At 35.9% G+C, this 15,055-nt stretch overlaps 3 protein-coding genes across 3 annotated transcripts; 1 reads left to right on the top strand and 2 right to left on the bottom strand.

Annotated features, from left to right (window-relative positions):
- The first annotated feature begins 2,417 nt into the window (after positions 1-2,417).
- Positions 2,418-3,371, top strand: LOC136700526 (olfactory receptor 6N1-like). The gene has a single exon (XM_066675914.1). It carries the CDS (start codon positions 2,418-2,420, stop codon positions 3,369-3,371), a length of 954 nt encoding a protein of 317 aa, XP_066532011.1.
- A 3,203-nt stretch (positions 3,372-6,574) lies between these two features.
- LOC136699270 (olfactory receptor 52J3-like) lies at positions 6,575-7,510 on the bottom strand. Its single transcript, XM_066673841.1, has one exon. It carries the CDS (start codon positions 7,508-7,510, stop codon positions 6,575-6,577), a length of 936 nt encoding a protein of 311 aa, XP_066529938.1.
- Positions 7,511-12,680: 5,170 nt separating this feature from the next.
- LOC136699268 (olfactory receptor 52E1-like) lies at positions 12,681-13,622 on the bottom strand. The gene has a single exon (XM_066673839.1). It carries the CDS (start codon positions 13,620-13,622, stop codon positions 12,681-12,683), a length of 942 nt encoding a protein of 313 aa, XP_066529936.1.
- Between the last annotated feature and the right edge of the window lie 1,433 nt (positions 13,623-15,055).

Genomic DNA, 15,055 nt, shown 5'->3' on the forward strand with positions numbered 1-15,055 from the left:
GATTTGGGCAACTGGTCTGCATGCCTGCCTGGTGAGGTGTTCCGAGCATGTCCAACGGGGAGGAGGCCCCATGGCAGACCAAGAACACGCTGGAGAGACTACATGTCTCAACTGGCCTGGGAACGCCTCGGTATACTCCCGGAGGAGCTGGAGGCGGTGGCTGGGGAGAAGGAGGTCTGGGTTTCCTTGCTCCCACTGCTTCCCCCATGACCTGGACCTAGATAAGGGGTGGATAATGGATGGATGGATGGATGGAATTTCCAATAAGAAATTTGACTTTTTGGAATTTGACTGTAATACTTAGATTTTCGATGTCTCTTAGAGACATTTTCTCTTCACACAAGCCCAGATTGTAATTTGAGGTAAACCTTCCAGCATGCACAGGCCCCAAATTAATGCCTGGATGCATGTATCAGAGGGTCATAAAAACTGACACTACAGGCCACTCTAGGATGGTTTAAGTTTTGGGGTCTTGGAGGATCATGCGGCTCTCCTCAGTGGATTGCAGAGAGACACACAGACTCACATAATATTCTACTTTGATTCAATGTACTCTCACACATCTTAAAGACTGTTAAAATTAAAGAATCCGACATTCCTTAATTCCTAAGTTTCTTACATGGTAAACAAGGTTCCAAAAGTTAATTCCATTTGGTCCATTAAAATTATTATTATGTGCTTTAAACTACCTTTGTATGAAACTCACTGAGGAACCAAGTTTGTCACATACTCTGTATGTTATTTGGTTAAGAATTATGTAAAACATGGTGTTGTCTGAATGATATTACATTGTGTTAACATATAATCTAGACCATCTAGACTTTAATTATTAAAGTCCCAAAAAGTCTAATTTCTTATTAGAAATTAATGCACATACATCACATTGTACTACACCAGTGTTTTAGGATGCTCCGATGTCTATGTGTCTTTCTGGTTCTCTCCTTTTAGTTAAAGATTCCATAGTCAGATCTGCCAGAGTCATGTTCACATTCTCTGCTTTACAGTCACCCAAACAGAAAAAATCTAATTTCATCCCTTTAACTTTTTCCAAGTAAACAACCGCCCACCTGTCCGGCTGGACACTGATGGATAACTGTTGAGCTGTCCACGCTCCAGACACTACCAATTGCTAAACTGAAGTTGTCATAGACTCCTAAATATTATTACCAATAGATTGACCAGAGGTGGATAGGAAGTCTAAATATACACTAATATTTGCAATGCTATACACTGCACACAGTACACAACACACAATACATATTACATAATATACTATAAAAAGTGCATAATATACATTGCGAGATGAGATGGATTTCAGTCAGTAGGTACTGTGCAGTCAAAAACTGTCAAAAGTCAAAAGTTACTGTCAAAAGTTACTGTATGTTTGTACAGTAACGGTAAAATACAGTGTGACAGAGTTGTTATGAGGGTCACGAAGATAAGAGTAGACCGTTACAAGGCGATTACTTTATTTTATCTTACAGGAAAAAAATAGATTCACGTCACTTGAACCATTGCCTTAAACACTGAAAATATCTATACACACAAAAAGAGCACACATACATACATGGAGAGAGAGTCTGATTCAGATTAATATCATCTAATTAGATGATCCTTGCTTTAGGTTTTTCTCTGAAATACTTGCACTGAATACACAGTTGGCCTTCTAAACCTGCTGGTTTTAATAACAGTACGGAAAAACTCTCAGATATTCAAAGTAACAAATCAACATTGAAACTTCTTTTAGTGAATTAACTTTAAAAAAGCACAAATTGTTGTAAAACATGAAATGAAACTGGTTGTTTTACAGACACACACACACCAACTGTTTGCACCTGAATCAATGTCCATCACACTCCATGGCAAATGTGGCCTAGAGTGTTTTACACACTCACTGTCACTCACACACAACTGTGGAGTGTATCACACATTCACACTTGTGGACGGTTACACACAATCATATAGACACTCACACTTCTGAACAGTTTAAAAAAATCACCTAGTTGCTCACAACTGTGGATAATGTCACACAAATCCACTTAAAAATGTGTTTGTACTCTGGGAATAAGCCTGAGCAAAGAAAATTCACACAGACACAGAAAAACCCCACTACACTAAAGGAATAATAAATTAAAATTATGAAAGTTAAAAGCAATGTACATTTGCAGTAGGCTATTATTCCACTTTCATCTCTGCTGAATCTGGAATGAACACGTCCTCTGTCAAATCTCTGAGGTAATATGTTTAAGATATAAAAGGACACGGTATTGTCCACCTCAAAGCAGAGTGACTGCACAGTCAGAGGACTTCACCTCTGTTGAATCTTCTGGACATTTCATTGTGAAATCCACACATTGTAAACACAGAAATACACTCTTAGTCATTATTATTTTTATTATTATTCATTACGGTAAACTATGTCCTCATCCAGTAATGTCACATATTTAATTCTGGATGGATTTGTGGAGCTGGAAACCTACAGATATCTTTATTTTGTAATCACTCTTGTGGTGTACCTTGGGATTATTTGCTGTAATTGTGTTGTCATTTTTGTGATTTGCACTAACAAATGCCTTCATGAACCAATGTACATATTCATAACTGCTTTACTTCTGAATTCTCTTCTGGGAACTCTTGCCTTTTATCCAAAATTTCTGATTGATCTTTTATCTGAGAAACAAGTTGTTTCGTTGGAATCGTGTCTGTTTCAGTCCTATTGTATTTACACCTATGCAACCTCAGAGTTCACATTGTTAACAGCGATGGCCTATGACCGATATGTGTCCATCTGTAAACCACTGCAATATTCAACTCTTGTTAATATAACCACTGTTAAAAAGCTCTTGTTTTTCTGTTGGTTTGTTCCTTCTTGTGAAAACTGTGTGACACTGATTCTACCGTCTCAGGTGTACGTCTTACACAACAAGTTGTGTAAGTTCAGGTTGAACAGGATTTACTGCAGTAATAGTACAGTGGTTAAATTAAGTTGTGGAGACACATCTGTAAGGAATTCTTATGGAATGTTTGTTTTTTCTGTAGCTGTGTTTCCTCCAATGTTCATCATCATCTTCACATACATACGAATTATTACTGAGTGTTTAAAGAACTCTAAAAATTTCAGAAGGAAAGCTCTACAGACCTGCTTCCCTCATCTTTTCATCTTCATCACTTTCACTGTCACATCCTGTTTTGAGGTGATTAACAGCAGATTTGAAGGGAATGTACCTCACATCTTTTCTATTATCATGTCTGTAGAAAATCTGGTTATTTCTCCTTTAATTAATCCAATTATTTATGGACTGAAAATGCAGGAGATATGGAGCAGAATCAAGCAGATGGTTTGGAAAAAGAAGTCAGTTCTATCATTCTAATTACTAGAGTAAGAAATGTGGAATAATATGTTGTAGCTATATGATATTGGCTTGTTTTCTTTTAAAATGGAAAATGCTGTGCTGTATATTATTTACCTATGATTATCACATTTCCAGGTACCCAGAATTAGGAATAAACATCAAAAATAAATATATAAATACAGTTATGAAATGTCTTATTGTGAAAAGTTGGTTTATATACCAAAAGCCAATAGTGAATTCATAGCTGCTTTGTTTCTAAAACAAACAAACAAAAACTGATCATAGAGTCCCTTTCAGTTGTATCAGATGGCTTCTTTAATTACAAAAAGGAAAATATTCTGTTTTAAAATGTAATCTGTATATTAAGATCATAATGTATTAGGAATTATACTTTGATCAAAAGCAATCAAACACTAAAACGTTAAACATGATTAAACCAACTAGTTATTTTAATATTGATATACCAGTAAATTACAAAAAAGTCGGGACACTAAACCAAGAAAGCGCGACAAAGAAGGCCCAAGACGATTGAACAGTTAGAGGCCTGTATTAGACAAAAATGGGAGAGCATTCCTATTTCTGAACTCGAGAAACTGGTCTCCTCTGTCCCCAGACGTCTGTTGAGTGTTGTAAGAAGAAGGGGGGATGCCACACAGTGGTAAAAAATGGCCTTGTCCCAACTTTTTGGGGATTTGTTGACGCCATGAAATATTTAAACAACATATTTTCCCCTTAAAATGATACATTCTCTCAGTTTAAACATTTGATCTGTGATTTGTGTTCTTATAAAATATTAGATGTTGGCACCTCCACATCATTGCATTCAGTTTTTATTCACAATTTGTTTAGTGTCCCAACTTTTTTGCAATCCAGTTTGTATTTCCTTACAGGCATGTTAAACCTACCAGAAAAACATATTCTCTACCTAAACCAATCTGCATCAGGAATAATTCAGATAGAGGTATCCAATCCCTGTAAGAACAGACCTGCCTCTATTATGTGGTGTCTTTACACAAGGCCCATAGCTGGAAATGTTGGGAAATTTTGTCAAGTAAAAAAAACAGTGTGAGATTTGCTATTTCACTTGAAATAGAAGAAAAAGAAAAAGAAAAAACATCTTTATTGATCCCCTTAGGGAAATTGCTTTTCTGAATCTGACCCATCCTTGTCAGTGAACACACAAGCACACACTAGTGAACAATTCGTCACACACACAATTGGAGCAGGGTGCTGTGATAACCCTGGAACCCGGGGAGCATTTTGGGGGTTAGGTGCCTTGCTTAATGGAACTTCATGTTCATTAACTTCACATGAATGGATTTTCCCTTGCCGGTCCCAGGAATTAAACCAGCGACCCTCCAGCCTCAAGCTCGCTCCTCTAACTTCAAGGCCACGGCTGCCCCCATTTATTCACAGACTAATCTAAATTTGCTTTGATATATACAAAGAAATGGAAATTCCAACCCGTAACAAATTAACAAAAGAGACAGAGGCATGTTTCCCACTGTGTTAAATCCTGTTTACTTTTGATTACACTCTTTAATAATTTTGGAATTTTATTTGTAATTGCTGCAGTTTTGGGAGTGGAATTTTGCCTATTCTCATTTGATATTATACATCAGCCATTCAAAAGAAAGAGAATCAACTGAAAACTGCTAAAAATCAGATCTTCTGCTCCTCGCTTCTCACTGCTGTGTGCTTGGTGTCGGGGTGAACAGCAAGTGGCTCATTGTCATTTAAAAGAGCAAGCGTTGAAAGCAGGCCTTCTGTACAGAGATGTTTAGACATATTGTTTGAAGCAGATAAAAATCAGGTGCAAATGTCTACACTACACAAGATAAAAAGGTACGGTAAAGGTAAACTGTTGGTCACTAAAAGTACAATCTGTGTAAATGTACCTTTAAAGGTACAACAGTGTTTAAAAGTCCAGTTTTTTTTTATTTAAAGGTACATTCCATTCTCTTTTCCAGATGGAGAGATACATGTTTGTAATTTTTCATTATACATAGATGTGTGTTATATAAAAAAACATAATAAAAGTCCTGGAGATGAAACGGGGCATATGGGGCAATTTTAAAATCTACAATTATAATAAAATAAGGTATAATTCTATTCCCTAATTAAAGGTACAAATATGTCCCCTTGAGGCTACCTCCACAGAGACAGAAAAAAGTATCACCACAGTGTCAGCATTTCTGATACAACAGAAACAGAGGCAGGGCAGATTATTAATGTGTTGATCAACAAAAATGTTATTTACCCATAATTTAAAAGTCAGTAAATGTCAAGAATGTGAACAGAGGGTGGGATTTTCAGCAAATCACATAGGCTCCTATCTCTATATCAGAATATACAAATGTATATTAAACACTCACTACAGTCTAACTGTACAGATATTACTCCATATTTCCAGACTGAAGAACAATCTCATTTGTGTAGAAATTCAAATTTGTTCTTTTATTTATGAATAATTTTTATAATATTACATACTTAACTCTGGAAGGACATGTGGAACTGGAGAAATATAGACATATTTACTTTCTGATCTTTCTCATTGTTTACATATTAATAATTTCTTGTAATTCTGTTGTTCAAATGTCTCCTTGAGTCGGTGCATATACTCTAAACTATATAGACCTGCTTCCCTCATCTTTTCCTCTTTATTGTTTTCACTGTCACATCCTGTTTTGGTGCCCCACATTTTTTCTATGATCATGCCTGTAGAAAATCAAGTTATTCCTCCTTTAATTAATTTTTAACTGCAGGACATTTAGAGCAGGATCTAGAAGATGGTTTGGAGAGTCCAGGCTCCAGTCAAGCTCAGAATGAATGTAGTTGAAGGGAAACAGTTTGTTTTGCAGTTCCAGAACTGCCTCAGCATACTGGTCACATCAATGAAGAACTTAACTGAAGGGAGATTTTGTCTCCTGGATAACATCCAGTGATTGTTCAGAATTTTAAAACATAATTTACATAAAATATATTTTTAATAAAAGATTATATATTTTTTGTACAAAAACCCAGTGCGAGTCACTGTCAGAATCTGACCCAAAGAATTCAACCTACTCCTTCCTACTTAATGCAAAATAACAGTGTAAAATGTACATAAAATCATTCCAGTTGTACAGATTATTCAATCTGGTGTTACAGTCCTAAAGCTGCAAATGAATTGATTAAAAAAAAGATACATTTTCACAAAGTCCATAGCTACAGAGTTCATGTTAAAACGTGGCATGTGTTTTCTTTCTGAAAACAAACAGGATCCTGATCAAAATCTCATTCATTTTCAATCCATATATTATTGGATTAATTAAAGGAGGAATAACAATATTTTCCACAGACATTATCATTGCAAATATATGAGGAACATTTTCCTCAAATCTGTTATTAATCACCTCAAAACAGGATGTTATGGTGTAGCAGATAAAAATAAAAAGATGAGGGAAGCAGGTCTGTAAAGCTTTTCTTCTGAAATCTTTAGAGTTCTTTAAACAGATGTCAAGTATTCGAACATATGTAAAGATGATGAAGATCACAGGAGGACATACAGCAATGCTTAATATAAAGAAACCATACACATTATTCATAGTTATGTCTCCACAACTTAATTTAACAATAGAAAAATTATCACAGTAAACTCTGTGCATTGTGAGTTTACAGAGTTGAAGTCGGTATGTTAACATTATTCCAACTCCGTTCCCTAAAGAAGGCAAAAACCAGCAGAGAAATAAGAGCTTTTTAACAGTGGATATTTTAACAAGTGTTGAATATTGCAGTGGTTTACAAATGGACACATATCTGTCATAGGCCATTGCTGATAACAGAGTGAACTCTGAAACAGCGTAAGTGTAAATACAGAAAGCTTGAAAAGTGCAAGCTTGAAAAGAAGCCATTTGTTTTTCTGACAGAAAATCACTCAGTAATTTAGGAAACAGAGCAGTGCTCCCAAAGAGGGAATTCAAAAGCAGGGCAGCAATGAATATGTACATTGGTTCATGGAGACATGTATTTGTATAAATCACAGATAGCACAACAGTATTACAGCAAATGATCATCAGAAAAATTGACAGCATGATAACAAAATATAAATATCGGTATTTCTGCAATTCGATGTGTCCATCCAGAGTTAAATATGTAATATTAGTAAAATGATCCATGAGTCTTTCAGCAATAACCCACACTTAAACATCTGTACACATTTGTTAAAGGGGTTTAATCCTGTCCACACAGCTCAGTCCTCATGGTTCAGTCCAACACCAGCAGCCTCACTGCCATCAGGAGCCAGGTCGGTGGCTATATATAGTTTAATAGAAACCCACAGAGTCCTTTTTGGTTCACTAAGTAACTGTCCGTTTTATGATTCCCTGTTCTCCTTCAAGAATACTGTAGTAAGTATGCTCACCCACACTGACACATACATTTTAATCACATGCATTTGATGCCATAAAAAAGCAGACTTTGATTTAATATTGTATTTAGTATCCCCCAGTAGTGTTCCTTAATGATAATTAGTATCCTTCAATATCCACAGCTAAAGTACCCTTGACCAAGGCACCTACCATAAATCAAAACTGCTCACTAAATTTCTCGAAGGTAGTTAATACACTTGTTTTTTTCTTGTCTTGCTAGGAAATGGAATTATTGTCTGGAGCTCTTTGAGTTAATAGTGTTTTTCTGCTTCTTAAATAAGGTGTAGTAGCAGCATTTGTCTTGACCACAAAATGCATTGTCTACCAAGTCCTGTCATTCACTATTTATTAATTAATATATATATTTTTATTTTTTTATGTCATTGGATCACATAAGAATGGTTTTACTTCTCTCTGATATTAGCTTCCTGATTGCCCCAAGCAGAACCAGAACATGGGCTGGCTGACATCTGTGATGCTCATGCTCACCACACTGCTGTCAGCCAGCCCATGTTCTGGTTCTGCTTGGAACAATGAGAAAGCTAATACCAGACAAAACTGAAGCCATTCCTGTGTCACCTATGCTTCAGCATCCACAGTCAGATTTAATACCTCAAACAGGCACTTAGTGTCATTAGAAAGATGACATTTGATCAGGTCTTGACACTAGCCCAAATGTTTTGTGATTTTTAGATGGTTTGTCTTCAGATAACGGATAATTAAGCTAACTTGCCTTGCTAACTAACAACTACAGTAGGCCCAGGATTAAAACTAGCTGGTAGTTGCGATGCTTGTGGTAATATCTGGTCACCATGCCATGTTCCCCCCATAAAACACAGTCTAACAAAATTTAGGAGGGGGCATATACAATAACAAAACATTTTAATTTAATGTTACCACACATATTTACAACAACATTTAAGGATGATCCGAGGCAAAGAAAATAACCTGCAATACAATTAAAAGTGTATTGGAGCTGCAACTATGGAACACATTAGTTTCTGCATTAAACATATTTTTGTCATTAAAAATTCCCCCAAATAACTAATGAATCATTTCTGAGCAACCTGTGTTAAATACATTAAATGATGTGTGGTTACAAGAGGTTAATACAAGAAAAGACCTGGGGACGGGGTGGAGAAGGGAGCAACTTTGTCTGACACAGAAATTTTGTAAGTTTGCAGGTTATATATAGAGCTGAAGGGATGAATTCGGGCATGGCCCTAGTCCCAAAACCTTATTACATAACTTCAGTTTGCTGGTACAGACTATGCCTGTAAAAGCTGAAATGGGGAGGTAAACTCAGAAATTTTGGGAGGGAGTTCAGGGTGGCTTAAGAATGCATATAAATTACAGGTATGCTAATCCTTAAGAGCTACAGAATGGTGAGGTTGATATGCAGTTTGATTGAGAGTTTGGTAAGTCCACAAATTAACTACCTTATATAAACTGATGCATAACTGAGCACCATGTGATACCATAAAGGAATATTGTTAGGTTAATTAAACTGAACATTCTTTATTGACTATGATGATGACAGACATTCAGGCATGAAGGGGGATGGTGTGACTGGTAATCTCATAGTTCCGCAGCAATAAAGTGTAGTGGTTGTACTACATGTGCAACAAGTCATCAGAGTTGGTCTTAAGACATCGAATATAATTGGTCCAGTTGGAAGTGGATTAGTAGCAACCCTGAAAGTTGAATACTACAGAAGGACAGTACTAATGAATTGAAATGTCCTTTGTTTGCAGGTATGCTCTGTTGGTGCCTTTCCAGTGGCATAGAGGGAAATGAGCAGGGTAATCTAGGGGAATGACAGGTGAGGCAAAACATGAAGCCCCAAAAGTGAAATTAATGGTCAGCTGGAAGCTGGATGGTGGGAGCAGCACAGAAGCAGAGGGTCTGCAGCAGCACATGAAAAGACAATATGATAGTTGTAAATGAGAGGTTGGGTATAGCACAGCCGCAAAGTGATAGAATGGGGAAACGCAGTGAAGAGAATCTTTGCAGCAAGGCGGGCAGGGGTCAGGCCCACAGCAGCATCTGTGGAGGGGTGTGAGCTAGAAAGTTTGAATCATGAAGTAGCAGCTGCCACAGCGTTAGAGTGTGGGATGATGAAGGGAGGAGTGGGATGATGAGCAGAGATATAATGAGGGAAAGGAGGAAGGAGCAAACAAGAGGAGCAGAAAGGGGCTGCATCTAAATGGTTGCAATACTGTCTCAAGGCAGTGTTTCAAGGGAAGAATTTGCTGTTTCATAATGAATACTTAAAAGCTGCCTGCTTTCTGTTCCAATGTTTTCCAAAATGCATCATCATGGCAAGCACTGTAGTTGAACTAGTGTCAGAAATATTGCTGAACTAGCATGCAGAAATGCTGCAAATTCAAAGCCATTTTCTAATGCAGCTTAGGTAAAAATATGAGTTTCAAAAATAGCCCTCTGTCAGAGACAGCAAAGACAATAATATGTCATCACATAATATGATGAGCTGGAAGGATAATGCCTTCCAGCTCAGACACAACCAGGAAGTGTAACAGGAAGATGAGGAATGCTCCTGCAGGGGGCGTTGAGTCAAGAGAGAGGAGGACATGATGTCAACGCATTGCAGCAGAGGCAATTTCTGAGCAATTTAGTGGAACTCCATGTCTGTTAAGCTGGAGAGGAGGAAATGAGAGACTTGAGGCCACACATCTGCAGTGGACGTAGAGGCGGGTTTCATATAGGTCACAGTGTGAGGAGAAGCAGGAGAACAGTCTGTGCACTTCAATGACTTGAGTTCACAGGGTATATATAGTGTTGGATGGGAAGAGTTCCAGCGTGTTCCTTCTCCCAACATTATGTTATTACATAACTTCAATTTTAATGCTGTTTTTAATCCATGAATCAAAAGTGACTTGACAAATAATCAACTGTTTAAATATATGTAGTGCATGTGTTTATTTCTTCTTATTTTTAAATGGGACAAGAAAACACTACTAACAGCAGCAGAATTAAAGAAGGTCTTCTGTTTAATTGTTACTATAAATGCAGAGTTTTCACATTTTGGAGTTTTGACAGTAAAACCATGAGCCTGACAGTTTGCTACACCTGATACCTGTTTCAGGGCTGTTTCTTCAGTTGTAATGGCTGACTCCAGAAGTGGAGGATGAGGTGAAAGGAGCTGTGAGGTCTTTTTCTTTTTTAATTGTTACTGTAGTGGAGTACATTTACTTATGTTTTGAATTCTAAATTTGTAACACCATTACATTTATTCCATTATTCCACAACACTGGTTACAGTACTGTGCCAGTATTCCTTCCAACATTGACTCTATTGCTGACCTGAAGCTGAATGTTTCTATTAATTTAGAACGTAGAACCCACTATATAAAGATGGTGAGTTCCTGGTCTGTTGTTCAGCTAATTGATGGCAGTTTGGGGGTTTTTACCTCAACTGTTAGTGAATTACTGGTATTCTCTAGACATCCACATTTCTATGATGCATAAGCATATTAGTCTTGGCTTGGAAACTGATGATAATGTGGGGGTATTTAGAAGTGTTTTTGTCCAATTAAATCTTGGGGTGGTTGCATTTAGTATTTTTACCAAATATTATAACATTTATTTTTATACACTGTGTGATAACTTGTTAATAACAAACCATATCTTAAACATACAGTTCCCTTTCCACTGCAGTCAGAAAGCATTCTAAATTATTTCCTTGAGCCATTATTAACATCTGTATTACTAAAGTAAGTACTAGTCCAGTTTTCCAACATTCAGGAATATGTATTTTCTTTCTAGAACTTGCTTATAAATAATGAAGGGATGTGATCGTTATGAATTCCGGGTTCTCCATTTTTGCCTGTTATGTCACTGTCATTGTTAATTAAGTAGAATAAAAGTTATTTGATTTAATTGCCTGTTGAATATTGATTCTCTGTTTTTAATACATACATGGTAATACATGGTAATGATCAGCCAAACATGCACTAAGGAGCAATTTTTCACACAGCTTGGTGGTATTTTAGCTCTTCATGTTTTTTCTGGGACCTGAATTAGTGACCTTGCCTAATTGAGCTCACTAAGCTTAAGACCATGGCTGCTATTGCTATTGCTTACCTCATCATGAAATATATCTTGAAATATATATTTAACATTTTTTTTCACTGGACAGTGAGAATATTATTTATATTTTCATAAATATAAATACAGGAAGCATTTGGTGTTTGAAACGAATCAAAAATAAAAGAAGAATTTTTTATAGATAATACATGTTACACTGTACACACAGTAAACATGTGAATATGAAAGAGTTAAATGATGCCTTTGCCAATGGCTCATCCTTTACAAGCAAAGAGAGGTAATTACATTAACTGGTCACATTAAAATCCAAAGAAAATTAAGATTGAATCCAGTTTTTTCTCTGTCTAAAATTTCTTTTGTGTTTTGGAGTTCACAACACAATTTTTGTCTTTGAAAGATCTTTTAACATAAGATTACATAAGATAAGATAACATAAGATTGAGTGATGTATTAAATCATAAAGCTGCACATGAGGAATGATAAAGTACAAACATGTTTGATTATTAAATCATTTATGTGCATGATTATGGGTATGTGGTTCAAATTGTATTAACAACAGTAGAGTTTAAAGCTTGCAAATTCATTGTGTTTTCATGTTTTTTCCTCTTTATATTCTGGTAATCTATATAATAATAATTTTTACTGTCCTTTGAAATCCCACATAGTTTATATTTTTCTAATGATTTGTCAGAAAATTTGGCACATTTTCTAATTTCATGCAATGAGGCAGACAAAAATATAATCTTACAATGAAATAGATTCCATATTTTGAAAATATAAACCTTTTTACTGCCAAATTAAACAGGTTCTTATTTGAAAATTAAACACATTCCCATTTAGCAAAAACAATTTTACTCTAAAAAGGTGTTTGCCTTCTTATTACAAACCATCTTCTTGATCCTGCACCAAATGTCCTGCAGTTTAAATCCATAAATAACTGGATTCATTAAAGGAGGAATAACTTGATTTTCTACAGACATGATCATAGAAAAAATGTGAGGTACATTTTCTTCAAATCTGCTGTTAATCACCTCAAAACAGGACGTGACAGTGAAAGTGATGAAGATGAAAAGATGAGGGAAGCAGGTCTGTAGAGCTTTCCTTCTGAAATCTTTAGAGTTCTTTAAACACACAGTGAGTATCTGGGCATATGAGAAGATGATGAAGATCACTGGAGGAAACACAGCTACAATTAAACCAAGGAGCCCATATATATTATTAATAGAAATATTATCACAACTTAATTTCACAATCGAATAATTATTACAGTAAATTCTGGCTAATTTATATTTACACAGATGGAGTCTGGATGTTAATACCATGGCTATACTGTTTTCACAAGAAGGAACAAACCAACAGAGGAACAAGAGCTTTTTAACTGTGGACATTTTAACGAGAGTTGAATATTGCAGTGGTTTACAGATGGACACATATCTGTCATAGGCCATCGCTGTTAACAGAGTGAACTCTGAGGATCCATATGTGTAAATAACAAAGGCCTGTAATATGCAAGCTTCAAAAGAAACAAATGGTTTTTCAGATAAAAAATCCATGAGTAATTTGGGATAAAATGCCATCGCTCCAAAAAGAGAATTACACATTAAAGCTGCAATGAATATGTACATTGGCTCATGGAGACATTTGTTTGTGTAAATCACAGAAAGAACAACAGAGTTACTAGAAATAATTAATAAGTAAACAAAGAGACAGATCAGAAAGTAAACATGTCTATATTTCTCCAGTTCCACATGTCCTTCCAGAGTTAAGTATGTTATATTAGTAGAAGTATCCATAAATAAAGAACACATTTATAATTGCTACACAATTGAGATTGTTCTTCAGTCTGAAAAATACGGAGCAATATCTGTAAAGTCAGACTGTAGTGAGATGTATTTAATATCCATTTATATATTCTGATATAGACACAGGGTCCTAGGTGATTTGCAGAAAGTCCCACCCTCTGTCCTCTCTCATGACCTTATGGGTAAATAAAAATTTTGTTAAAAAATAAATTAATTAATGTACCCTTCCTCTGTTATTTCTGCAGCAGTTTTCCATACAATCAATTTATACTTAATTAAACTTAAGGAAATACATATGTGCCCAAATTAATAATTGTTTCAATTGGTTTTTATGTTCATGGGATATTTACTCATAACCATATTTACTAAAATCTAATGAGTTATTCAGGGCATAAGCAATGAGCCATTGTGGTAGTGGAGTCAACTAGACTAGAATCTATCTATCTATCTATCTATCTATCTATCTATCTATCTATCTATCTAATGTAGGAATGAGGAGATTTTGTACTTCCTGACCATTTTTGCTTAGTTGTTCGCTTTTCTGATTCCTTTTTCTCAATTTTTGATGCCTAATACAAATTCTAATGTGAGTGCACAGCATTGAAGGGTGAGAAGGAGAATCTTTGTTTTTTTTATTCATTTTTTCCTTCTTTTTTGCTTTTCTTTTCTTCCCCAATATGTAGGAATATATAAAATGTAAATGCATTCAATATCAGCTCGGCCTTTTAAAAATCAAATACACAATCTTGCAAGGAATTTAGTGCGACATGTGTGAGAAAACAGTCAACCTATTAATGAAGATTATGTGTCAACATGATATATAATTTAATTCTTTCATCATGATATTGTGCATGATATTGTGAAAGATTCAGTAAATCTGGAGACATCTCAGAAAGTGTTGGGCAAGGCCAAAGCCTTCAGATGATACTGAATTTAAAACTTGCATAGTACTGTAAGTAAAATTTAGCTATAAAGGCTTAAAAGTCTTTCAGAAAACAGTTGCCATTTAAAAGGAACATATTCTCCTGTGATGAATATATACAGTGGCTCATGTTTGTGTAAATCTCAGAAAGAACAACAGAATTATTTAGAAATAAACAAAAAATATTTCATTAGCATAGACCCCCCCCCTCAGCTTAAATGGTCATAATGAAAATGGGGGAGATGGGCTGGTGGTGGGTGAGATGTTGTTTGACACAGGGATGGAGTGAGAGTGAAGGGGTATAAATGAAGCTGTGGAGAGGTAATTGGGGCATGGTCTAGCTCCGAAAATAGACCATAGCATAGACCATGCCCAGAGAAGCATCAGAGAGGGGGGAGGAGTTTGAGGTTGAATTAAAAGGTTGCCAAGCGTTCATGGGCTACAAGCAGATCGTGGGCAAGGGTACAGATGTATCTGTGGTAGGCTTGTGAGGACCAGTGAC

The sequence above is a fragment of the Hoplias malabaricus genome, chromosome 6 (assembly GCF_029633855.1).
Source record: "Hoplias malabaricus isolate fHopMal1 chromosome 6, fHopMal1.hap1, whole genome shotgun sequence".
NCBI lineage: Eukaryota > Metazoa > Chordata > Actinopteri > Characiformes > Erythrinidae > Hoplias > Hoplias malabaricus.

Coding starts and splice junctions, on each gene's coding strand:
- LOC136700526 (XM_066675914.1), top strand. CDS start 2,418: ATGTCCTCATCCAGTAATGTCACATATTTAATTCTGGATGGATTTGTG.
- LOC136699270 (XM_066673841.1), bottom strand. CDS start 7,510: ATGGATCATTTTACTAATATTACATATTTAACTCTGGATGGACACATC.
- LOC136699268 (XM_066673839.1), bottom strand. CDS start 13,622: ATGGATACTTCTACTAATATAACATACTTAACTCTGGAAGGACATGTG.